At 43.6% G+C, this 27,322-nt stretch overlaps 1 protein-coding gene and 1 long non-coding RNA gene across 2 annotated transcripts in view; both read right to left on the bottom strand.

Annotated features, from left to right (window-relative positions):
* Window positions 1-260: 260 nt before the first annotated feature.
* On the bottom strand, window positions 261-2,094 carry LOC121841418. The gene is made up of 3 exons (XR_006080447.1): window positions 1,689-2,094; window positions 1,420-1,528; window positions 261-1,159 (listed from the first exon to the last, which is right to left on the bottom strand). It is a non-coding gene; the product is annotated as an uncharacterized LOC121841418 (long non-coding RNA).
* Window positions 2,095-11,796: 9,702 nt separating this feature from the next.
* The window catches only part of LOC112229028 (A disintegrin and metalloproteinase with thrombospondin motifs 2-like), a 53,082-nt gene continuing 37,556 nt past the window's right edge, over window positions 11,797-27,322 (bottom strand). Inside the window, exons 5-22 of the mRNA XM_042309656.1 lie at window positions 27,231-27,314; window positions 26,578-26,734; window positions 26,363-26,468; window positions 25,981-26,127; window positions 24,308-24,440; window positions 22,867-22,980; window positions 22,493-22,638; window positions 22,216-22,391; window positions 20,625-20,758; window positions 19,023-19,146; window positions 18,788-18,868; window positions 18,227-18,390; window positions 17,325-17,484; window positions 16,737-16,869; window positions 15,944-16,151; window positions 15,705-15,834; window positions 15,528-15,602; window positions 11,797-13,572 (exon numbers count right to left, since the gene is read on the bottom strand). Of these exons, the coding sequence (XP_042165590.1) occupies window positions 12,677-13,572; window positions 15,528-15,602; window positions 15,705-15,834; window positions 15,944-16,151; window positions 16,737-16,869; window positions 17,325-17,484; window positions 18,227-18,390; window positions 18,788-18,868; window positions 19,023-19,146; window positions 20,625-20,758; window positions 22,216-22,391; window positions 22,493-22,638; window positions 22,867-22,980; window positions 24,308-24,440; window positions 25,981-26,127; window positions 26,363-26,468; window positions 26,578-26,734; window positions 27,231-27,314 (3,168 nt within the window). The 3' untranslated portion in view covers window positions 11,797-12,676. The remainder of the gene's footprint in view (window positions 13,573-15,527; window positions 15,603-15,704; window positions 15,835-15,943; window positions 16,152-16,736; window positions 16,870-17,324; window positions 17,485-18,226; window positions 18,391-18,787; window positions 18,869-19,022; window positions 19,147-20,624; window positions 20,759-22,215; window positions 22,392-22,492; window positions 22,639-22,866; window positions 22,981-24,307; window positions 24,441-25,980; window positions 26,128-26,362; window positions 26,469-26,577; window positions 26,735-27,230; window positions 27,315-27,322) is intronic.

Below are 27,322 nucleotides of genomic sequence, written 5' to 3'. Positions count from 1 at the left end.
TATTATTACCTCATTACTACTGGGGGAGCAAGAGATGGTTTGGCATTGCAGGCCTACATATTCCTGAAAATGTATTTTATTTGGTATGCAATCTTCATTATGTGGATATTAGCATTCTTAACCATTCATGACACAGTTCAAAAGTCAAAGGAGGACAACAGTAGTATATTTCAATTGCAGTTTTATTACATTATCAGATTATCAGGTATGAAAACATACAGTTTATATTGTTGTTTCCATTGACAAATGTGTTAGAATACTACAAGTTGATTGTGCTGCTGCTAGTCCTATGAGCACATGGCTCATGCACCTGCGTGTGAAAAGCACTAAACATTTGGCATTATATATGCTGCGTAGTAATTATATGCCCAGTATGATACAGCTAGCAAACTTTATTAGTAGATAATGACAACATGACAATAACAGTAGCTTTAGATGATGTAATGAGATGGAGGAGGGGATGGGATTAGTGGGCGGATTGCTGAGCAATCAGACGTCACTAGATGCAGAATTTCGTCTGGAGGGAGAGGAGAGAAAGTTGTCCTCGACAGGCAGCCAGTCTCAGTCAGGGGTTCAATAACATGGGCCTGGTTTAGTTGAAAGCCCTCTCACCACGTCAAGGTACAGGTCGAGAGGAGTATTTTGTTTTTAATTAAGGCCTTTAACCCCCTACTCTATCTTTGTAGTGCTTGACCTGATGGGACTTGGATAGGTGTAGCAATATGGCAATATGACTCAACCCTGCTGTGTAATGGACTCTGGGACACTTCTGACATATTACATACACAAATCTAGAACCTCTAGATATGCAAACACTAACTAGAAACCAATGTCTAATTCCATACCAACCCTGGCCTAAAATTTTATTTGGAATTGGACACAAAAGTTTCATGGCTACGGAGAAGGTGTTAAGGACCAGTAAGTCTAACTGGTCAACTGAACAGTCAATTGAAAATTTTAACTGCAATGAATACATTTAATATGCAAATGTATAAATTTACAGCCAACTCAAGCAAGTTTCAAATATTTACCAGCAAACAAATGGAAAAATATTATATTTTAATATTATATTTACATGCTTGTAAATGTTACTTGGAATACAAGACAGATACCTATGCTATATACTTACCAAACAACTTACCAACTTCACAGCCAATGTCTGCAAAAAAACACATTTATACAAATTTAAAACAAGTTATTACGGTTATTTACAATAACATACAATATACAACAAGACGCAACGTAGTAAAATACCTACCGTCTTGACGTGGGAAGCTGGCCAAGCAGTGAAAACAAGGATGGGGAAAACATCAGACAAAACAGATGACGGACAGACAAATTCACGCACATTGGCAACATGAGACAAACAAGACACATGAAAATGCTTGCCGCATCTCCTGCACCAGGCCACCTCCTTACCTTTTCTCATGTATTTCCAACAGAAGCAGTGGACGATGACCTCTGTTGTGTGGAGCTTGGCAGGCCTGGACCCAGGACGGGGATTGGAATCGGGACTGGGAAATGGTGCCTGAAAACAAGAGAAATATGTTTTCTCATGGATTTCTGATGGTATCGTGCCAAGAGGGTTCCTCATCTCTGCAGAGAGTATGACAATAGCAAGAAAATTGAACATCAGTAAATAAACTTTTATATCGTGGGTGACGGAATATAGCCTGTAATGTTATTACCTTGTTCCAGAGTTCACGACCTCGGTCACTCAAGATGACCTCAGGGAACAACACCGTCTTTGAAGAAGTAGGAGGTAATGATCTCCCGCAGACAGATTGCCTCTCTTGCTGCATTGTTGGACTCCATCCTTGAAACATCCTGCAGAGCAGCAGACTTCTCCTCTGGCACACAGCGGCGATCTACAGATCCCCTCCTGGTCCTCATGTCCATCCTCATGAAGTTATGCAGGACACAGATGGCCCTGGTCACCCAAACTTGCAGTGCCCTACACGGTAACTGTAGGCAGGAATCTCCAGTTACAAGGTATCTGTAGGAATATGGAAGATAATGTAATTATTAGACTTTTATATCACCAGGTCATTGTGGATTACTAAAGTATTCTATCCCTTATATCAAATCATGATAACATTGGATTGATAGATCCATAAGAAACAGACTTCCTTCCTTATACACAAATTAGACCACACTGAATATTATGTTATTATTATCTTCGTCCTCACTGCTAGGGACTGGAAGTACACAAAAGTACCTGCCCTATCCAGAATAGCCTAACGTTACTCTTGTTGGATTCTGTATTTTACATTATAGCCATTAGCATATATATGATTAAATATTATCTGATGTTGGTTGTGTGAGGTGTCTGCATTTGTGCACTGGAGCATCATTATGAGATTAAACAACTGCTTGCTACTTGCTTGTTCGTGTGTGACAAGAACTGAGTAACATGGTGTGACCTGCATGTTGCAAAACTGTAGATAACAGCCCAGCAGATGCTTTGTCCTTGTGTTTGTATGTAACAATATTGAGCGCATGGTGTGACTTGCTTTATCTTACAAAGTTGTGACAGGGAGGGGTGGTCATCACGAGGTTTAACTGAAATGGAAAAATACTGAACAACACAATAGCAGGAACTGAGCAACTGTTATAACTAGGCTGCGATACCAGAACAGTAAGGATCTATACATCGACGGAGGGAGGACTCCAAGAAGCGCCAAGAGGCGGGGACCCGCCTGAGCGCCTGCGATAGGCTGGGCAAGTTTAAACCACGCCCAGCCTCTACTGTGATAGGCCAACAGAAGGGTTGGGACAATGTCTATCACAGTATAGAACACTGTTTACATACATCTTGTCAGTTCTCTGTTCTGCCCTGCGTGGTATTACAGTGAGCCCGTATATACGAAAGTTGCATTTGCCATTTACTACTTAGCTAATAAAAAATACATAGTGTACAATCGGTGACTCATTGTTATATTTATCCTGATACCACATTCAAATTTACGCAATTCTAACACTCTCACTTTGACAGTTGGGTCTGCTATCCTTTCACACTCCTCCATGGCTGTTAGCTAGCTACCTACAAATGCAGGTAGCTAGCGGTGATAAAAACAAAGAGATAGCTAACACTAGCTAATATGAAGTTGGGTTGCTGGTGATATGTAATTCACTTAGCTAGCTATCTATCTATACTGTATGCAAAGTTGGCTAGATAGCTAACTACTGTTAGCAGCTCATTTGAGTTAGTCTGCACTGTGACGTTAGCTAATAAAACAACGTTTTTTTTTTTTTACATTTTAGAAATGTATTTACTTAAAAAACCTCTTGTAGCTACCCATCCCGGATCCGGGAGAATTGTCATCAACTGACACTAAGTAGCATAACGCAACGGAAAAAATCTTACTAGAAAATATTAATATTCATGAAATCACAAGTGAAATATATTCAAACACAGCTTAGCCTTTTGTTAATCACCCTGTCATCTCAGATTTTGAAAATATGCTTTACAGCCAAAGCAAGTCAAGCATTTGTGTAAATGTATCGATAGCCTAGCATAGCATTATGCCTTGCTAGCAGCAGGCATTCTGGTCACGAAAATCAGAAAAGCAATCAAATTAAATTGTTTACCTTTGATGAGCTTCAGATGTTTCACTCACGAGACTCCCAGTTAGATAGCAAATGTTCCTTTTTTCCAGAAAAAAATCATTTTTTAGCCAAAAATAGCTCCATTAGTTCTTCACATTTGACTGAGAAAACTACCGGAAATTGCGGTCACGACAACTCTGAAAAATATTCCAAATTAGCTCCATAATATCGACAGAAACATGGCAAACGTTGTTTATAATCAATCCTCAAGGTGTTTTTCAAATATCTATTCAATAATGTATCAACCCTGGCAGAGCTTTTTTTCAGTAAGACCGGGTTGAAAAATGGCTACCTCTGTCTTTTGCGTGAGAAATACACAAAGAGCCATCAGGTGGACACTGACTCAATGTTGTCGCTCAGGCTCATTTTTCAAAATAAAAGCCTGAAACTATGTCTTGTGATACTAGACACATTAAGGAAGCCATAGAAAAGGGAATCTCGTTGATATCCCAGTCACTGCTCAATAGGGAAGCATAGGAAGGGACTCTTATTTAGAAACCTTTGCGTTCCTGATTGGATTGTTCTCATTCTTTTGCCTGCAATATCAGTTCTGTTATACTCGCAGACAATATCTTTACAGTTTTGGAAACTTTAGAGTGTTTTCTATCCTAAGCTGTCAATTATATACATATTCTATTTTCTGGTCCTGAAAATAGCCTGTTTACTTTGGGAACGTTATTTTTCCAAAAATAAAAAAAATGACCCCTAGATTCAACAGTTACTTGAATAGGTTCTCCCACCCATGTGGACTTTTGGAAACAGAACAGCAAAAAAAACGTGTTAGCCACCAGAGCGTTTTAGAGCATATTACTGTGTAACTATTTACCCATTTAATAACTAGACCTTCATACAAACTTGCTATGCTGAATTCTTGACGCACAAGGTGCTGCCATATGATGCCAGAAAGCCCAGAAGCGAGTCACTCTGTGCGGTCTAAACGGCACTCGGCTTACTTGTGAGCGAGCGCCTCTGAGGTGAAATAGAACCATGAACTGCCTGTGTCCTCCTTCCTTCCCGACCGCTTCCAGGTAACCAAGCTACCAGCATAGCAATGGACACGTTTGGTTCGTGGTCTTGAAAATCCGGTCAGAATGTTGCAAATTCGAGCAACAGCCCTAGCAACAAAAATTAGAACTAATAGAATCCCCTTGTGTCTTAGGGGGGGCATTATTTGGCACGACATCAAAGCTCCACCACCATATTTTACAGTGAGTATGGGGTTATTTTCTGTTCATGCATTTTCATTTCGAAGCCAAACCCACCACTGGTGTGCATGGCCAAAGAGCTTAATTTTCATTTTAATCCAAGAAAGCCTGGAGTTTGCTCAATGGCATTGGCACTTTGAATGGAACTGGTGCTTTAGTCAGATGACATGAAAACCAGTGGCCATGCACACCCAAATGTGTTCTCCAACTCATAAAACATAGAAGGTGAGATATTGAAAGGTATTGAAAGCCCCTAACTTTTTGAGAATTTGTTTTATAACTTGTTTAACAAAAGCTATTGATCAGAGAAAGATAAGTAGTATAAAATAATATGATTTACCAATTATGTAGCATACAATATACAGTGCATTCAGAAAGTATTCAGACCCCTTGACGTTTTCCACATTTTGTTACTTTACAGCCTTATTCTAAAATGGATTAAATACACATTTTTCCTCATCAATCTACACACAATACCCCATAATGACTAAGCAAAAACAGGTTTTTATAAATTTTTGCAAATTTATAAAAAATGTGCTATTAGACATGGAATTGAGCTCAGGTGCATCCTGTTTCCATTGATCATCCTTGAGATGTTTCTACAACTTGATTGGAGTCCACCTGTGGTAAATTCAATTGATTGGACATGATTTGGAAAGGCACACACCTGTCTGTATAATGTCCCACAGTTGGCAGTGCATGCCAAAGCAAAAACTAAGCCTTGAGGTCGAAGGAATTGTCCTAGAGCTCCAAGACAGGACTGTGTCGAGGCAAAAATCTGGGCAAGGGTACCAAAACAGCTTTGAAGTTCCCCAAGAACACAGTGGCCTCCATCATTCTTAAATGGAAGATGTTTGGAACCACCAAGACTCTTCCTAGAGCTGGCCGCCCGGTCAAACTGAGTAATCGGAGGAGAAGGGCCTTCATCAGGAAGGTCACTCTGACAGAGCTCCAGAGTTCCTCTGAGGAGATGGGACAAACTTTCAGAAGGACAGTCATTTCTGCAGCACTCCACCAATCAGGCCTTTACGGTAGAGTGGCCAGACAGAAGCCACTCCTCAGTAAAAGGCACATGACAGCCTGCTTGGAGGTTGCCAAAAGGCACCTAAAGGACTCCTAGACCATGACAAACAAGATTCTCTGGTCTGTACAGAGAGATCCTTGATGAAAACCTGCTCCAGAGATCTCAGGACCTCAGACTGGGGCGAAGGTTCACCTAAGGGTAAGTTGAGCCAATAGCCATGGGCCACCATACCCCATACAAATTATGATAAATGTTGTCCATTTTATGTATAACATCCATAGTTTTTTGCAGTGTGTCATGCATATGTTACAGAGCAGACATTATCATTCCCTCTGCATACAAAAGTAAAGCAAGCAGGGGTCTAGCCCTGTGAGAAAAGGGAAGAAGTCCATTTGAGGTGCAGCAAGGAATTTAACAATAGACAAAGATAACACTGAAGAGGTGCATTGACAAAAAAAAAAAGAAAACTAACATGTAACTGCGAAAGAGAGACTATGATGGAGTAGCAGAGGTTCACAACCCAGCTAACCATTCTAGGGAGAGAAAACATTTTTGTCATGTTATCCGGAATGTTCCCCTAATGTTTGAGTGTCCAGTTTTCCCATAGTCAGGGGAACATTCTATCTATGTTAGTAAAAACCTTCTGAGAGCCTTTTTTTAGCATGTTTTGGTGTTGAAGTTACATTCCCTTAATGTCAAACAGAACTTATCTTGAACGTGGTTACAATGTGCAAGTTTAATGTTCTAGACACGTTTCATGGGAACGCTGCAAGAACATTCCTGTGTCCTTTTCTCTGAGGTTTAGGAGAATATTCCATCAACCATCCCAGCAAACATACACAGAACATAGTTACCATGGTCTCAGAATATAAGTTATTCATGTTCCAGACACGTTTCAAGAACATTTCTGTGTACCAGTTGTCGCCTGATGGTTCCAAAGAAAAGTGTTTTTATTACACCCTGTTACTGTTACTCATCAAGATCCTGATTGGCAAACTTCTAATCCATTTGTAGTGTTTTTTGTCTGTTGGCAAGTTTAGCAATACCCACACATAATGCTTTTAATATAGTGTTTCCAACATACATATTTGACATGCATGATTACATATTCATTTATACAGTAATTATTATTCAATGTCCCCACCTGGGATTTGAACTCATAACATCTTGGTTCACAGAATTCAGAGCTTCCTGCTATGCCATTATGTCAGTATCAGTTACTTTGACTATTCTCTCATCATTGATTTACTTTACTTATTTCAATCATTTTAGGGCTTTCTGTAGAGTCTAATGTTGGTGGGGCATATTAACCTGTTTTACTGATACTCCTGAATCACTATCACCAACAAAAGCTTTTCTTGAGTGTACTTTAAACAGAGCTGAGTGCCTAGGGAGGAGGTGTTAGGGTTTCTTCTGGACAGGGCCTAACTATTCTAGCCTAATAAACACATGCTCCAGAGATATCCCTTATTGGGCTGGTGGTTAGGCTGTTCATCATTAATGCTGGTGTCTCTGAGTTCAAGACCTTCTAGTTACCCTACACTCACATGTTTGGTAATATATGTTAATGTATTTATTCAGTAGAATCCTAAATAGCTGTGCATCCTTAAAGAGAACTCTATTATCTTTTTGAAGTCTGCACCACATACTGTATACCTTGTGGAACAAACATGTCTCTGATTAGGAATCACATCAGCTCTCTATCTGGAACATTCCTAATGTGTTACAAAACATGGCCAAGATGGTAGTGTTACTTCTGCTAAAAAGATATCCAGAACATGGTTGCCATATTCAGAGAATACCAGAAATGTGTATATTTACAGTAGCATGTCTGCACTTTCTCACATTTGCCATTTAAGCAATGATGACGCCAGTTATAACAAAACAGTACACAAAACAGTACACAAAACGTAGTTCCATCTCCAAGTTTTAATGTGGAAAAACAGACAGATTGCAACAGAATCACTTGGGACAAAGCAGACATCACAATATGTTAATCTGCAATCTGCAGCTGCTAAATCCAATTTTTGAACGGTGTGGATTTCAAGAAAACAATTGATTTCATTGAACCTTTATTTAATCTAGGTAGCTGTATAGAATGAATAAATACTGATAACATATGAGAGGTAGTGGAAATATGGTCATCATTTAGTGCTCAAAGGTAATCCTACAGATTCCCATCTTTCAAACTCATTTGAATTAGAACAGATAAGTGTGTTGTAACTGTCATTAACATATAGTGCTGAGAACGTGAGCGTAGGATGACTCCCTTAGCAGGTCTCAAGCCCAGGCCAGCATCATTAATGACAAACACCCTAACCACTTTCCCAATAAGGGTTATCTCTAGGGCATGTATAGTTAGTCTATAGTCTAGTCTATAGTCTAGTACAGTTAGGTCCTGTCCAGAAGAAACCCTAACCTCTCTTCCCTACACACTTGTGTAGATCTGAAACAACTTGATGGGTGTAAGTAGTAGGGTGAATGCACTTTCAAACTAAATTCCAGCTCTGTTAAAAGTATTTTATTGATAATAGTGATTCAGGAGTATCAGTAAAACAGGTTTATATGCCCCACCAACATTAGACACCTATACACAAAGTCCTTAAATTGCTGTGAAATAAGTCAATCAAATCAATGATGACACAATCTTCAGATTAATGGATATCTGACACGGACATGGCCACCATGTCCCTGCCTGATATCCATTCATCTAACTATTGAGAGCAGGAAGATTGGAGTACTGTAGACCAAGAGGTTGTGAGTTCAAATCCCAGGTGAGGACATGTTGAATAAGAGTTAGTGCTTATAACTTACATATTTGACACACATGATTACACTTTGCAAGTTCAATTATTCACTGTGTGTGAGAGTATACCCAACTCTGCCAACAGACAAAGAGCTCTCAGTGGTTCACTGATCAGGGCCTTGATTGGCTCAGCAACAGGATGTGTAATGGATTTTTTTTTTTACACACTGTTTTTGCAATGTTCCCATGAAACGTTACTAGAACATTACTATCTTATGTTCTGAGAACATGGCAACCATCTTCTGTATACAGTATGTTTGGACGGGCGGAACATTCTCCTAACCCTTAGGAACCTGGACACATGAATGTTCTTGCAACATTCCCATGAAATGTGTCTAGAACATTAATGTCTTACGCTCTGAGAACATGCACCAGCCCCCACTGTCACAGGACACAATCACCCACTTACCCCAAGTTGGCTCAACCTACCCTGTCCCTATGCTCTCTTTACCCTGTCCCTATGCTCTCCTTACCCTGTCCCTATGCTCTCCTTACCCTGTCCCTATGCTCTACTTACCCTGTCCCTATGCTCTACCTACCCTGTCCCTATGCTCTACTTACCCTCTCCCTATGCTCTCCTTACCCTGTCTCTATGCTCAACTTACCCTGTCCCTATGCTTTCTTTACCCTGTCCCTATGCTCTCTTTACCCTCCCTATGCTCTCCTTACCCTGTCCTATGCTCAACTTACCCTGTCCCTATGCTCTCTTTACCCTGTCCCTATGCTCCTTACCCTGTCCCTATGCTCTACTTACCCTGTCCCTATGCTCTACTTACCCTGTCCCTATGCTCTACCTACCCTGTCCCTATGCTCTACTTACCCTCTCCCTATGCTCTCCTTACCCTGTCTCTATGCTCAACTTACCCTGTCCCTATGCTTTCTTTACCCTGTCCCTATGCTCTCTTTACCCTCTCCCTATGCTCTCCTTACCCTGTCTATGCTCAACTTACCCTGTCTCTATTCTCAACCTACCCTGTCCCTATGCTCTACTTACCCTGTCCCTATGCTCTCCTTACCCTGTCCCTATGCTCTCCTTACCCTGTCCCTATGCTCTACTTACCCTGTCCCTATGCTCTCTTTACCCTGTCCCTATGCTCTCTTTACCCTGTCCCTACCCTGTCTCTATGCTCTACTTACCCTGTCCCTATGCTCAACTTACTGTCTCTATGCTCAACTTACCCTGTCCCTCCCTATGCTCTACTTACCCTGTCCCTATGCTCTACTTACCCTGTCCCTATGCTCAACCTACCCTGTCCCTATGCTCCCTATGTCTCTATGCTTTACCCTGTCCCTATGCTCAACTTACCCTGTCCCTATGCTCAACTTACCCTGTCCCTATGCTCACCCTGTCCCTATGCTCTCTTACCCTGTCCCTATGCTCAACCTACCCTGTCCCTATGCTCTACTTACCCTGTCTCTATGCTCAACTTACCCTGTCCCTATGCTCAACTCACCCTGTCCCTATGCTCAACTTACCCTGTCCCTATGCTCATGCCCTGTCCCTATGCTCAACTTACCCTGTCCCTATGCTCAACTTACCCTGTCCCTATGCTCAACCCCTGTCCCTATGCTCTACTTACCCTGTCCCTATGCTCTACTTACCCTGTCCCTATGCTCTACTTACCATGTCCCTATGCTCAACGTACCCTGTCCCTATGCTCAACATACCCTGTCCCTATGCTCAGCTTACCCTGTCCCTATGCTCTACTTACCCTGTCTCTATGCTCAACTTACCCTGTCCCTATGCTCAACTTACCCTGTCCCTATGCTCAACTTACCCTGTCCCTATGCTCAACGTACCCTGTCCCTTGCTCACCCTGTCCCTATGTTCAACTACCCTGTCCCTATGCTCAACTTACCCTGTCTCTATGCTCAACTTACCCTGTCCCTATGCTCTACTTACCCTGTCCCTATGCTCAACTTACCCTGTCCCTATGCTCAACGTACCCTGTCCCTATGCTCAACTTACCCTGTCCCTATGCTCAACTTACCCTGTCCCTATGCTCAACTTACCCTGTCCCTATGCTCTACTTACCCTGTCCCTATGCTCAACTTACCCTGTCCCTATGCTCAACTTACCCTGTCCCTATGCTCTACTTACCCTGTCCCTATGCTCAACTTACCCTGTCCCTATGCTCTACTTACCCTGTCCCTATGCTCAACTTACCCTGTCCCTATGCTCTACTTACCCTGTCCCTATGCTCAACTTACCCTGTCCCTATGCTCAACGTACCCTGTCCCTATGCTCACTTACCCTGTCCCTATGCTCAACTTACCCTGTCCCTATGCTCAACTTACCCTGTCCCTATGCTCTACTTACCCTGTCCCTATGCTCAACTTACCCTGTCCCTATGCTCAACTTACCCTGTCCCTATGCTCAACTTACCCTGTCCCTATGCTCAACTTACCCTGTCCCTATGCTCAACTGTCCCTATGCTCAACTTACCCTGTCCCTATGCTCAACGTACCCTGTCCCTATGCTCAACTTACCCTGTCCCTATGCTCAACTTACCCTGTCCCTATGCTCAACTTACCCTGTCCCTATGCTCAACTTACCCTGTCCCTATGCTCAACTTACCCTGTCCCTATGCTCAACTTACCCCTATGCTCAACCTATGCTCAACTTACCCTGTCCCTATGTTCAACTTACCCTGTCCCTATGCTCAACTTACCCTGTCCCTATGTTCAACTTACCCTGTCCCTATGCTCAACTTACCCTGTCCCTATGCTCAACTTACCCTGTCCCTATGCTCAACTTACCCTGTCCCTATGCTCAACTTACCCTGTCCCTATGCTCAACTTACCCTGTCCCTATGTTCAACTCCCTGTCCCTATGTTCAACTTACCCTGTCCCTATGCTCAACTTACCCTGTCCCTATGTTCAACTTACCCTGTCCCTATGCTCAACTTACCCTGTCCCTATGTTCTACTTACCCTGTCCCTATGCTCAACTTACCCTGTCCCTATGCTCAACATATGTCCCTATGTTCAACTTACCCTGTCCCTATGCTCAACTTACCCTGTCCCTATGTTCAACTTACCCTGTCCCTATGCTCAACTTACCCTGTCCCTATGCTCAACTTACCCTGTCCCTATGCTCAACTTACCCTGTCCCTATGCTCAACTATGCTCAACTTGTCCCTATGCTCACCCTGTCCCTATGTTCAACTTACCCTGTCCCTATGCTCAACTTACCCTGTCCCTATGCTCAACTTACCCTGTCCCTATGCTCAACTTACCCTGTCCCTATGCTCAACTTACCCTGTCCCTATGTTCAACTTACCCTGTCCCTATGCTCAACTTACCCTGTCCCTATGCTCTACTTATCCCATTCCTGGCGTAAGTTGTGCCAAGATACAGTACCACTAATGTTATGTTTTCAAAACTATTATGTTTACATTAATTCTGATTATGTCCAACAACAAATAAATATATGTAGATATCTTTGTTAGAAAGAATACTACAGTATATTTCCCTTGATACTGCATGTAAAAAATGCCTCAACATACTCCACTCTCCCCTATATATACTGTATATATGTATGTATATGTATGTATAGATTCTTTATGTACGGGTTGTCCTGGGAATCAAACCGACTACCCTGATGTTGCAAGCACCATGCTCTACTAACTGAGCTACAAAGGTCCAAATTGTAAACTGTTCACAATATTAACAAAAGTACGATATGTAATAACATCAAAGCATAAAAGACAATTCAATCTCTTCATTGCCAAGCAGCGAGTACAAATGTGCAATTATCGCTCAAGAGAATGTATTTACAGAATAGTAATTGTAGAGTTCATTTCTCAATATTTTGTCTGTTTTGTCCATTGCTGTTCCCTTTCCTCATTGGATACAAAAAGCAAAGCAGGCCAAATTCCAATCTTCAAGCCGCAAGTTTTAATTTCTACATGACTGACAGTCTCTGAACTGGTTTCACTCTGGTTTCAATAAAGCAAAATGGTTATGCAGGTGTTCAATAGAAATATTTCCCTATAGAGCACTAACAAAGATGTCTTGAATGACTCACTATCAAGGTCCTGGTTTTCTTTTTGCTCGTCTGAGAAGTAAGTCTTGCATCTGTTTCTCGGCTAGGAGTTCTTGTATCCTCTTGTTTCGTGTCGTTTCTCGGAATGGAGGCCGTATTCTAGGAACAAAGTGGTTTTGAAAGACCTCATTGTCTACACCAACGATCCTATACGGCACGTCCACCGAGTTGTTTTCTCGCCTATCCTCTTTCCGGTGGGGGGCTATGGTGGAGGGCATGAGTGTCACAATGACCCTACGCTGTGTGGGAATGGTTTTCCGTCTCTTGTCTCCTTTAGGTCTGGAAGTGGGTGGAGCCAGGGTTGTCCAGGACTCCCTCTCAATAACATCAACCCAAGCTGTGGTGGACTTGGGGACATTTGTAGTTCTGAGAGTTGATGGGTCCTGACTGGTGGGGATTGTTGTGGGTTCAGCGGTAGTGACGGTGATGACGGAGGTTCTGGGAACCGTTGTCTCCTCAGTGGTGGTGGTTGGAGATTTAGTACTTCTGGCAGTAACCAGGGAGGTGGTTATTCTTCGGGGCTGTCTAGTGGTTAATCCAGGGGTGGTGGTAGGCCTATATGTTTTAGTTGTGCTGCGTTCGTCGGTTTTGGTTGTATACTCCCCATAATCATCATGCTCGACATAAGCAAAGTCAGTGCTATATATCCCAGCGGTGGGTTTGGGTCTGAGGGTTGTTGTCGGGGTCGTTGAATAGGTGCCATTGGTGGGGGTGGGTAGTGTGGTGTACCTCCAGGGCCCAGTGGTGAGGTTCTGGCCCATAGTGGTGAAGTTCCCCTCGGTGCAGGACTTGCAGCACATCTGTCTGTACCCCGTGTTGGTGCAGTACCTGCTCAGCACCTCCATACGACAGAACGCTGACCTATCCCCCTTACACTGCCCTGAAACACAAAGCAACACACATCTCAGAAACAAAACACAACCTCTATAGGCCCAGATGTTATGGTCAACCTAATAAACCATAAAACTTCCCCAAAGAAAGGAAAAGTGAGAAAGTAACAGAAAAGGCTACTGTGATTAAGCATAAAGGAAGGGGATGCTTTGTTTGTCAGACTGAATGGATGTAAACGGTAAGATACAATTGCTCTTCATCATATTATGTATAATCTGTGAGACAAAAAGTTGAATCATTTTATGAGTTTATTTGTTGGGTTTGGGTTGTACTGCTAAAACAAACTAGAAACCGAAGTCATATAATACACTCTCCCTGTCAAATATATGAAGCTGTCTATGCAGTTCAGTATGGAGCTGTTTGTCTGGATTGAGTACTGTACATTAAATCAGAAGGTACTGTACACAGTTAACAATTTGGTGAACACGGGTTAAGAACTGCATAACACCAGCAAGCCAAAACAGATGAACAATAACTGATATAAACACTGGTCGTCAAGGGAAACAATAAATGTGTCCTCCTTTGTGTAAAGGGAACCCATTTAATGTCTTGTTATAAACATAAAAACTCTTAATCCAGTATCTCTGATAAAAATCATTTTGGACCAATATATAGTAGGGAACACATGCTTTCAGGCCTTACAAGTTGGCTGGTGAAAGCACACAATTCATTGTTGTCACCAAGTTCAGAAACTTGGTCCTAAATACAGGCAAAACAATTTGATATACTGTAGATACTCCCTAGTCACAGTTCAAGTCTTGTTGACACAGGGTTTTCACCACGGCGGCCAGAATATAGCTTTCCACAATAATGATACAATGATAATAAATGACAATGTCTGTGTTGTCCATGACGGTGCTGTGAATAGAATCCATTTGGTTGTAAACATCAAGTTCAAGTCATTTTTTCACCCTCAGGAAGCTTCTGCTGTGTCACACAAGAAAAAGCCATGTTTTCATTTCTCTCAACAGCCTAATAAGGCAAAGGTATTCTCGGAGATGTTTATGACAAAATCATTGCACGAGGTCTCTGAGTATCTTTTTTGTGTTGACTAATGCCTTACAATTATACACTAACAAACAAGCATTTAGCGATATAAGGACACATTTTTAGTGTCCTTGGTCTGACGCACAAAATGTGTTTTGAGTCAAATTCACAGTACTTTCTGAAAGTGAGAATGAAACTCTCACCTCCCCATAAACATTCTGGCGTCCTTACTAAATTCCCATACAGTTTAATGCTCATTAAATGTTTCACTTAAATATTTAGGTAGAATTGATACAAAAATACATATACGGTATGGTAACAGTCAGTGATGGAGAGGCAAAGTAATCCACACCTTATTTCTGTGGTACTATTTCTGTTGATAATTGTGTATGCATACTGTATAACTATAATGAGCATGAGTCTGCTGCACCTTTTGTGTTGAATAAAATGTCTCTTCTTGTTATCAAATCAAATCCACTGCAAAACTCCATATTCACTTCCATGGAGTGTCCCAGGTTGAAACCCAACGACACGCAACCAGTGAGTGACTCCATATACAGAGGCCACGACCATAGTCCTGCATCCAGGCGTTGATAGAGCCTTATCGGGATGGGATGGGAACTTCCATTTCTCTCGTCAGTGAGTGTTCCAAGGCCAGCTCTGCAGCCTACAGTACAGTAAGACCCCTGAAGGATAGAGTGTGTGAGAGAAAGAGCCAAAGAGACCACAGTACAGGAAGCCTCCACCCCCCTCAGCCAGACAGAGAAGCCAAAGTCGGACAGGAGCTTTTCGGGGCCAACCTCCAGTGTAGAGGAGAACAGGAGAAGAGGAGAAGAACAGAGAGCCACTATCAATGCAGTCTGCCTTGCAGAGAGAGGCAGAGAGAGAAGGGTAGAGCCCAGGTGAGCAGAGGCATGCAGCGGACCCCACACTCCGCGCTATAGAGGGGACGTTTACTTGAGGAGATCTTGGGTACAGGAAATTCTGGGTTGGACCGTGACAGCCACTGGATCAAAACGTTTTTTCCGTCACCTGAGAACAAAACAAACAGAACAGGATTGTGCACGGTGTGAAAATCAAACAATATTGTATCAGTAATACATTTTTATGTACTTTTTATGCATGGACAGTCACCTGTGCAGGAGACTAGCTGGCAGGTCCTGAGTGTAATGGGTTTGGTCTCCATGCAGAGTCCAACTGAGTTATCAGGAATGCTACACAGAACCTGTCGCTCCTGGCTCCCGTTGCCACACGTCACCGAACACTAAAACACACGCACACACTCCTCTGAGTTAAAGATTTCATTTCTATCTTATATTTCCTGTCGGTAATGGTGGAGAATTATTCACATTTGCCTTTCAATGCCTACGTACCTGGGACCAGGGTCCTACTCTCCACTGGGCAGGGCAGAGCTGGCGGTTGCAGGGTCGTCGTCCCTCTGGCCTGTCATCATTACAGTACTTGCTGTGGATGGAACGTTGGCCACCTCCAGAGAGGGGCTGCTGACAGCGTACAGAGCGGCTCTGGTAGCCAGTCTTCCCACAGGATGAACTGCACTCCTCCCAGTCCCCAGTGATCCAACTGGAGAATAGAGTACACACACACACACACACACACACACACACACACACACACACACACACACACACACACACACACACACACACACACACACACACACACACACACACACACACACACACACACACACACACACACACACACACACACACACACACACACACACACACACACACACACACAACACACACACACACACACACACACACACACACACACACACACACACACACACACACACACACACACACACACACACACACACACACACACACACACACACACACACACACACACACACACACAAACACACACACACACACACACACACACACACACACACACACACAAACACACAAACAACACAAACACACACACACACACACACACACACACACACACACACACACACACACACACACATCACCATACAGGTAGAGTGAGAACAGAAATGACTTACTGAGACAACAGGAATAAGCATGTGTACAGACATAGTACTATGTACAGACATAGTAATACAATTGTTGCATAGAACATTCACAGCACACGTATCAAACAAACACACACATAAATGCATTCACATACACTGGCTGGGAGCACTCTTTCTGGTTACAATCCCTGCTGATAGCTCTGAGATTGTCGATGTTCACACAGTAGGTGCGGTGGACCATCTTCCCATCGGACTTTCTCCTGCAGCCAAACCGTGTGTACTGCTTACCTATCGAGGGTACAGTGTACACAATACTACTCACATCAACAATGTGGGTCAACATCCAAGGTTATTTGACAGGTAAGCCCTTTCCTGCAGTCAATGACCAAAAGCACCCTCTTTGGTTTCATGGGTATGTCATTAATATTTTTTATGATTTTTTTAAAACAATGATTAGAAATACGAAAATACGGTGTTTCTATGTCAGTTTTTTGGGGGTATATTTCAGTCTTCTGTGATGTACAGTATATAAAGTGTAATATTGGGATGCAAACTCAAAATGTACATGGTGCAGGTGTCTTCTTTTTTTAAGCCCATAACCATGTGTGTGAGGTCTACACTTTTGTTTCAAAGTAGATTTGTTTAAGACTACCCAGAATGTGTGACCCTGATTCAGCCCACCGCAGTAAAAGGTTTGAATAGCATATTTATTGACCCTTCTAAAGACACACAAGTTTACCTACCTCCTCCACAGGGTTTAGAGCACTGAGACCACTTTTTCAGAGCCCATTCAAAGTAGGCTGTGTCCTCCTGCACCAGGTTGCTCTCTATGGATGACTGCAGCTTCTCATGCAGAATGTATTTGTAGGAGAGGGTCACTTTGGAGTCACCGTGGGAACGGATCTGTGGGAGGAAAAGATACAGTACATGCCATAAATGACAAATAGTAAGTTATGGAGCAGCTTGAGACGTGGCAAACACGACAGCGACAATGATATGGTACATTTTCTTTAACTACTGTGCATTTGTTTTAAAGGCCCACACTGTTAGGTTGGAACAATATTGTGAAAATTATCCATTTCAGACTGTTTTTGGTGGGGTGTAGTTTTGGCCTTCCAGAGACATCACCATGCAGTAAATTAGTTAATTAACCAGTAAGAAACATATTTGCCAAAACCGGAATGTTTTTCGTTCCCCACTCAGACCACTCCCAGACAGTCCTAGCGAAATTATTGCCTGAGAAATTGCCCTTTACTAAGAAGCTGCTTTGATTTATTTTTGACAATTTTAATTGAGTATCACAGTATAATCACAGTATATAATTGTTACCCAAAAATGATTTGATATTGAGATAAAAACAGCTGCATTGGACCTTTAACTAACTCCACATGAGGCAAACAGATGCAGAGGCTTTTGCCAATGATATGGCTGGATAGTGGATACACACTGCACAGAGAACATTTTAGGTTAAATTATTTCCTGAAGCTACTGCTACTATATCCGTTGGTGAGGTGGTTTTAACTAAAAGTGGGTATGCACTAAACAATGATATTAAAAACATTGCTCTGTGGCATGTAGGCTACACATTAACACAGGTCATCACAGTAATTTTGATTTTGTCAGGGACCTGAGTATATGGACTCACCATGACCAGAACAGCATATCCCAGAGGTCCTGTGGTCTGGACGGTCTCCGTGTCGTCATCGTTGTGGTACTCCCACTCCACCCCCTTCTCTATCACCATACGGGACTCTGGAAACTCATCCTCGTTATTCAGAAACAGATGACCTGTGGCCTGGTTCTTCACCGCTGACACGGGAGAACAATGAGAAAAGGAAATCCTAATGCTTGGTTTCTTTTCCGTCTCAGAGTGACACTTTTGGTTAAACTTGAATTTTCCTAAACTTGGTTATTCATATGAGGAACAATCCAGAGACATTTGGCAGGATTGTGATGATGAGCATTAGAGCAGTATAAATCAGTATCCTCAGGTGATCTCTTCCCAGTAGTCCAGATCCATTATTGGCAGCCGACTAGAGTTGTCTGTACTCTCAAACCCAACGCAGCCAAGACCTGACTGTAGCAGCAATTAATACCAACCTTCCTTAACCAAGCTAGTCACAGATGACTGATTTATAGAGGCCAATGTCCAGGGATATTAACGACCCACTCTGTTATTCACAGAACCGTCCATAAATAAACCTACCTAGGATGTGAGGGGTCCCCTTGAACTCCTGGATCAACAGATGCCTGGCCCCTCGGGGGATTTCAAGTATCTTGAGGAAACCTGAAACAAACCGCAAACAAAATAGATGTGTGATGACGAAGAGTCTCGTCTTGGTATAAAATCAGCTTAAGATACCGAGAAGAGCATCCCTAGACTCCCATTAAAAAATAACAAATTGTGAAGTGAGGGTACAGGAAGTTGAGGAGGGGCTCACCTTGTTTTTTAACGCTTCTAGTGAAGTTTCCCTTGATGATCTTACAGCTGGAGTTGTCTCCACCGCATATCCCACATTTGTCCTCCTGCGTGTCGGAGGCTATCTGGTTATCACAGCCCACGTGCTGTAGAAAGATTAGCTGAGTCAGTGTTTGGGAGTATGGGATCCGGCTGAGGAGTGGGCCTGGATGGGTCAATCAGGACAAAGACATTCTTTCTGACAAAATTATTTCTGACAAACCTCCTCCCTCCTCCCATTGCACAGTCAACATTTGAGAGTTGTACAGTGCCGTCCACCTCATGACTCATACTACTGTAATAAGGTGGACAGACAGTATTATACATTATATACGGAAAGGGAAAATAAGGGGTAAAGGATTCCATACACATGAGAAGATGTATGAGAGAGAGAGAGACAGAGAGAGAGAGAGAGAGAGAGAGAGAGAGACAGAGAGAGAGAGAGACAGAGACAGAGACAGAGAGAGACAGAGACAGAGAGAGAGGGAGACAGAGACAGAGACAGAGAGAGAGAGAGAGAGAGAGAGAGAGAGAGAGACAGAGAGAGAGAGAGAGAGACACACAGACAGAGAGAGAGAGAGAGAGAGAGAGAGAGAGAGAGAGAGAGAGAGAGAGAGACAGAGAGAGAGAGAGAGAGAGAGAGAGAGAGAGAGACAGAGAGAGAGAGAGAGAGAGAGAGAGAGAGAGAGAGAGAGAGAGAGAGAGAGAGAGAGAGAGAGAGAGAGAGAGAGAGACAGAGAGAGAGAGAGAGAGAGAAAGAGAGAGAGAGAGACAGAGAGAGAGAGAGACAGAGAGAGACAGAGAGAGAGAGAGAGAGAGAGAGAGAGAGAGAGAGAGAGAGAGAGAGAGAGAGAGAGAGAGAGAGAGAGAGAGAGAGAGAGAGAGAGAGAGACAGAGAGACAGAGAGAGAGACAGAGAGAGAGAGAGAGAGAGAGACAGAGAGAGAGAGAGAGAGAGAGAGAGAGAGAGAGAGAGAGAGAGAGAGAGAGAGAGAGAGAGAGAGAGAGACAGAGAGAGAGAGAGAGAGAGAGAGAGAGAGAGAGAGAGAGAGAGAGAGAGAGAGAGAGAGAGAGACAGAGAGAGAGAGAGAGAGAGAGAGAGAGAGAGAGAGAGAGAGAGAGAGAGAGAGAGAGAGAGAGAGAGAGAGAGAGAGAGAGAGAGAGAGAGAGAGAGAGAGAGAGAGAGAGAGAGAGAGAGAGAGAGACAGAGAGAGAGAGAGAGAGAGACAGAGAGAGAGAGAGAGAGAGAGAGACAGAGAGACAGAGAGAGAGAGAGAGAGAGAGAGAGAGACAGAGACAGAGAGAGAGAGAGAGGAGAGAGAGACAGAGACAGAGAGAGAGAGAGAGAGGAGAGAGAGGGGGGGGGACTGTTTATATCAGTATGGATAAACTGTTTATATCAGTCTGGAAAACCCATATGGAAAACGGTCATAACTTCAGTTGCACCAGACCAGCGAAAAATACCCAGTAGCAGGAGGAGATTTATGGGATTGTATAAGGCGTAATGTCATAATGTTTATGGCCATATTTAATAATGTCCCTTCATGCATGACTTCTGTAGGCCAGAAGACCTGGGCGATGCCTACCTCACAGTCCCCCCGCACACATATACTGTAAGGGTCTTTGTAGGAGCAGCGTGTGCCATCGTGCACCATCCTGTTCATGGCCACCACGTCTCCTGTCTCCTTAGACTTGCAGTAGAGTTGGCATCTCTCATCAGCTACAGTACAGATGAGAGGGGGGGAGAACATGATATAGGGTTTAATAAAGGAATTATAGTCATACAATCTTCAGCTTTCTTTGACTGTGCCTATATTCCTGTCCATATTCCACTGGCACAAATGAAACAATCTGAACAAACAATATTTTGAATTCTATATCATACTATGTCTGCAATTATTTTGTTTTAGTCATGAGGATACACATGTATGGCAATAACAACAGGATAATGCAAAAGGACACTGTAAGGGTGTGTAATGAGACCCTTCATTTATAAAGCTAATCAAATAACACAATAACAACAGGATAATGCAAAAGGACACTGTAAGGGTGTGTAATGAGACCCTTCATTTATAAAGCTAATCAAATAACACAATAACAACAGGATAATGCAAAAGGACACTGTAAGGGTGTGTAATGAGACCCTTCATTTATAAAGCTAATCAAATAACACAATAACAACAGGATAATGCAAAAGGACACTGTAAGGGTGTGTAATGAGACCCTTCATTTATAAAGCTAATCAAATAACACAATAACAATCTTTCCACCCCGGTGGAAAGCAGGGGGGAGATTCCTGAGTAATGACATTTCCATGTGTCCTTATTTAAACACTGGCCTGACCGACATTCCCCTGACATGTGGAGAGGCATGGCCTGTCTGTCTGAGGGCTTCTCAGATTCCCCAGGTAAACCAATCATTCCCCATTGACCCCACTCAGAACAATCATTATAGTCGCCAAGAGACTTGAGCTGCTGGGTCATTAACTGAGCTGATGCAGCCTCGGGAAGTAGTGTGAATATCAGTGCAGCCAGATGCTTCTTCTCCTCCTGCTCTTCCTCCTCCCTTTCCTCCTCCCCCTGCTCTGCACCTAGAGCTCAGCTGTCTGTTTTAGCTATGGGCCACCTTATGTAACTTCAGATTTGTATGATGGTTTGCCATGGAAATTGTCCCAGGCCTCACAACGGAAGAATGAGAGCAGTGGTGTAGACATTGTTCCTTTCTGTGTCTCAACAAAGCCTCCAGGTCAACTTCTGAAAGCCATCTGGCCTCTGGACAGTCCATGGTTGGAGAAGGCATGCACAACACAGGAGGTTGGTGGCACCTTCATTGGGGAGGACAGGCTTGTGGTAATGGCTGGAGCGGAATAAGTGGTATGGCATCAAACACACGGCTCCGTTCCAGCCACTATTATGAGCCATCCTCCCTTCAGCAGCCCCCACTGATGCACAAGATGGAGAAAGTCCAACTCTTATTATAATCTGCTTCTATTCTAGGTGTAACAATATGGCAAATAGTTGCGTCTTATTTTTAGTGTCCAAAAAGTGGTAGTTATGCTATAACACAGTCCACCTGTTTAAGAATATTGCTAAAGCATATTAACGTCAGCCCTTCTCTGGCCCCTCTGTCTTTTTCAAAGCCAGGACTTTTGACTCCCAGGCAGCACTATGGACTTACGGTCAGGATGCTCATAGGGCAGCCAGTGGTGCTTGGTGTTGTCATACTCAAAGTAGGGGTCCCACATCTTGCACTGCTCCTCCCTGAAGTCAGCGAAAGGCTCAGAGCACTCCTCTAGGTTGCACAGCTGGAATTCATAGCTGTTGCCATAGCAGGTGCGTCCTCCATTGGCAGGGCTGAGTTATGGCAAGGGAGAAAGGCAGCGGGAGTCCCTCTTCCTATTATGAAGAGAGAGTAAATGCACACCTATCTGCGTGTCGTCTTGTGTTGTACTCACGTTGGGTTGTCACACTGACGGGTCCGGAAGCGCACACCACCCCCACAGGTGCGAGAGCAGGAGCCAAAGTTACTCCACGTGCCCCAACCACCATCCTGCCTTAGAATGTCCGGAGTCAACTTGATGCAGTAACCTTTGAAGCAGTGCTGAAAGAGAGGGAGACGGATGGGACGAGAGAGTGATAGAGAGAGAGAGAGAGAGAGAGAGAGAGAGAGAGAGAGAGAGAGAGAGAGAGAGAGAGAGAGAGAGAGAGAGAGAGAGAGAGAGAGAGATAGAGAGAGAGAGAGAGGGATGAGAGGAAGAGAGTTGCCACTGCTTATGTTTACACAAACATTGTAGCAAAGCGTTCACGTGTAAAGAGGAATCGTTCTCACCATCCCCGGTGAACACTTAGTGCCGTCGATGGGCGGACCCTTCTTGGTTTTGCAGAAGAATGGGTTGTCTGGGTGACTGCACCAGAGCTGCTTGCAGGGGTCATAGGTGCTGTACTAAAAGAAACAGATTCATGCTCTCTCTCACACATGCAGCTGAAGAAAGCTTCCCACAGCCTAACACTGTCATTAAGGACGTCTATGTTAATACTTACATTTTGTGAAGTACATATATTACCAAGGCCCTTAAACAAGACATTGAACTTGGTCAAATCTGATTCACCAAGACAAAAACAATGCTTGAATTACATACAGTACATATAACCACACATACTATGAATCTATTGCGGTCCCTCACAGCACAGCACCCTCAGATACATTTGCAGGAGGATGTTTCACGCATAACGCCTTAACTCAAGTAGTTTAGACTGTAGGTTAAAAATCACCCCATCTTTGCTTACTCCATCACCATCAAACAAACGAACAGTCTGCGTGCGAACATACAGTACATGTAACCTGGTCTGAAGGACATGGAACAAATCATGGAGTCAGGTGTGTGTGTCTGTGTGTGTGTTTGTGTACACATGAGGTCTGTAAAACCACAGTCCACCAAGCTCATAAAATACCAACCCCGATCGACACAAATGTACATGTCACGAAGTGTAGACAGTGACATGGTTGACCACCCTAACAGGCACCGTAACAGCTACATGGTTCGTGGACAACATTAAACAAAGAAGTTATGGACACCCTACTTCTCGGGACCTAGGCTTATCTCTTACCTGCTTTGCTGAACGGGCCACCCTTCGCAGCTAAGGAAAAAGTTTGACAAGAAAGCGAAGCAAAGTGTCCAATTGGCACTCCCCCCAATTTACTCCAGAATGTGATCCAAAAACCTGCTGTCCCAGCGGTCTTTATTCTCTCCTTTCCACATCAAACAAAAACCATCTCTCCAAATAGTTCAGCCTTCTTGAAACGAAACAATGAAAAACATTTCCATATAACTGACTCTGAAGTGTCGACTTCCTCTTTAGAGGGGCAATTAAATGTACCCGTTATTGTTTTGTAGTTCTTTTCATCCAAAGACTAATGAGGTCATACTGCAGCGACAGATCAAGTCGGCCTGCTTTGAAGTCATAAGTTCATAAAAATCTGATTTGTTCCCCTGGATGCTTTAAAAGCTAAGATGGCTCCTGTTTTATGGTCACACCCTGACCTAGACCCAGACAAGGAGGTCAAGGAGGAAGTCAAGGATGATGGTCATTAGAGAGACCCTGGAGTGAAGCTCAAGCTCTATTGGATTTTACCAGCCCCAGATGGCATTCTTTCTAAGGGATGGATATTCAATTCAATTGGTAACGCCACTAGATGCTGCTGGTGTGGCGATTAGTCAGCTTGTTGGGCATACGGGTGCGTACGGGTGAGGAGTTGATGAAGGACTCACCGCCGTGCACATGATGTAGCCGGCGCCAAAGTCAAATCGACACTGCTCGTCCATGGAGTAGTGGATCCCTGGTAACTGTGGCAACGCCGGCCAGTCATGGTCAAAGGGGTCGTCACGGAGACAGTCATAGGAGCTGTGGGAGAAAAACGTTCATTGGAATTGAAGACTTTGGTCTCGATCTAACAGTTGGATAAATATTTCAAAATCTCACCCTAACCCTTCACTGTAATCACATAAGGAATGAGCCACATGACTGCAAGACAGAGAAACCTCCATAACTCACCTGATCTAATGTGTATAAGACCATTAGACAACATACAGTGCATTCGGAAAGTATTCAGACCCTATTGACTTTTTCCACATTTTGTTACGATACAGCCTTATTCTAAAATGGATTCAATCTGCACACAATACCCCATAATGACAAATCAAAAACAGGTTTTTAGACATTTTAACAAATGTATAAAAAAAAATATAATAATTAAATATGACATTTACATAAGTATTCAGACCCTTTACACAGTACTTTGTTGAAGCACCTTCGGCAGTGAATACAGCCTCGAGTCTTCTTGGGTTTGACGCTACAAGCTTGGCACACCTGTATTTGGGGAGTTTCTCCCATTCTTCTCTACAGATCCTCTCAAGCTCTGTCAGGGTGGATGGGGAGCGTCGCTGCACAGCTATTTTCAGGTTTCTCCAGAGATGTTCGACCGGATTCAAGTCCGGGCTCTGGCTGGACCACTCAAGGACATTCAGAGACGTGTTCCGAAGTCACTCCTGCTGTTGGCTTAGGGTTGTTATCCTGTTGGAAGCTGAACCTTCGCCCCAGTCTGAGGTCCTGAGCGCACTGGAGCAGGTTATCATCAAAGATCTCTCTGTACTTTGCTCTGTTTATCTTTCCCTCGATCCTGACGAGTCTCCAAGTCCCCACCGTTCAAAAACATCTCTACAGCATGATGCTACCACCACCATGCTTCAACGTAGGGATGGTGCCAGGTTTCCTCCAGACGTGATGCTTGGCATTCAGGCCAGAGAGTTCAATCTTGGTTTTATCAGACCAGAACAAGACCAAGAGTCTTTAGGTGCCTTCTGGCAAACTCCAAGTGGGCTGTCATGTGCCTTTTACTGAGTAGTGGCTTCCGTCTGGCCACTCTACCATAAAGTCCTGATTGGTGGAGTGCTGCAGAGATGGATGTCCTTCTTCCTTCTCCCATCTCCACAGGGGAACACAAGCTAGTGACCATCGGGTTCTTGGTTACCTCCCTGACCAAGGCCCTTCTCCCCCGATTGTTCAGTTTGGCTGGGTGGCCAGCTCTATTTAAGATTGATGGAGGCCACTGTGTTCTTGGGAACCTTCAATGCTGCAGACATGTTTTGGTACCCTTCCCAAGATATGTGCCTTGACACAATCTTGTCTCTGAGATCTACGGACAATTCCTTCAACCTGTCAACTGTGGGACCTTATAGACAGGTGTATGCCTTTCCAAATCATGTCCAATCAAATGAATTTACCACAGGTAGACGCCAATGAAGTTGTAGAAACATCTCAAGGATGATCAGAAAGTCATGCTGTCTGAATGCACTGAAAGCTATGTTCTATGGGGGATTGAGATGTGTCGGTCCTGACTGTGGGAACAGAGAGAGGTCATAGGTCAGCGTTGACCTGGACTCACTTCAGGTACTTGCTGAGCTCCGCCTGACTGCATCGGGACCAGTGGAAGCGATGGAAGGCAGCCTGCACCAGAGGGGCCATGATGCTGCCCATGGGCACCTCGTCACCACATTCATTACCAGGGGGGCCATCATGCTCCATACCCAGCCTACCAGGGGAAGACAGGATGGCGTCAAATATACAGCAGGCACTAATACATCTGTGAGTATGCATGCATGTGTCCTGTGTATTCATTCCTTTTTATAGAGTTTCTTGTTATCCTACGAAATGTAAATGCATAGTAGTAACTGTTGTCATGCATACAATATTACTGTTGTAGTACATACAATAGTACAATATTTGTGCATACTGTGTGTTGAACGGTGTGTATAAGTGTGTCTCACACATGTCCAGTCTCATGTGCCACGACGAAGGCAGAGGAGAAGCCATCCTCGTGGTTGAGAGTGCAGCTCCGCACTGGGTGGCACATACCCGTTACAGGAGCGTAACCTAAGCAACGAGAAAGAGAACAAAAGAGAGAGAAAAAAAGGAATATGTATACTGTGTGAACACACATGATGTGTATATTGTATGCGAGCACATTAAGTATCTCCAGTACCTTGCATGCCAGAGGGACCAAACTCCTGTCGGGTGAGGAAGATGGCATGGTCATGGTACTCTGGATCACTCCTGTCTTCCTTCTGCTGCAGGAAGGCCCAGCGACATATGTTCTCTAGACTCTGAGACGGGTTGCCCAGCTCTATCAGACTCATAGACTGGAGACAATACAGGAAAGGACAAACTGTGACCACATTACCTCAGTCCATTCTTACAACATAGTTATGCTAAAAAACTTGATCGGTTACTGATGAGGGTGACTCATCAAGAGGATGTCGACAACTTATTTTTGTATATTTCCCTGTTTGTCTGCAATGCATTGAAAATACTTTTTACCAAAGTATTTCTGGCATATCCTTCTAGCCAGTAGGTGGTACTCTTGAAGTGACAAATGCATACCGGTGCCATGACAGCAAATGAGGAATTCTCTCATACAAACTGACAGTCACATCCAATCCATAATAAAATTGATGTAACTCCACACACAACAAAATGCTTTTGCAGACTAGAGCTAATAGGGTTTTACTATTACATTTACTTAACCAAAGTAAATGCAGTAAAGGACTATTCTTATTCTGACATGGGGATCAGTCTATCTCCTACAGGTCATCTGCTGACCATGTGGGTGAATGACTGAGGCCTATTGTGTCTTACCTTGGCAGGACACAGCATGATGATTCGGACCAGAACCACGTTGATGTGAGCACCCAGGGTACGATCCTGGTAAATCTCATTCACCTGCAGAG

Source organism: Oncorhynchus tshawytscha, linkage group LG30 (genome assembly GCF_018296145.1).
Source record: "Oncorhynchus tshawytscha isolate Ot180627B linkage group LG30, Otsh_v2.0, whole genome shotgun sequence".
NCBI lineage: Eukaryota > Metazoa > Chordata > Actinopteri > Salmoniformes > Salmonidae > Oncorhynchus > Oncorhynchus tshawytscha.
Note: the sequence above shows the minus strand (reverse complement) of the source record. Positions and strands in the feature narration are given on the sequence as shown.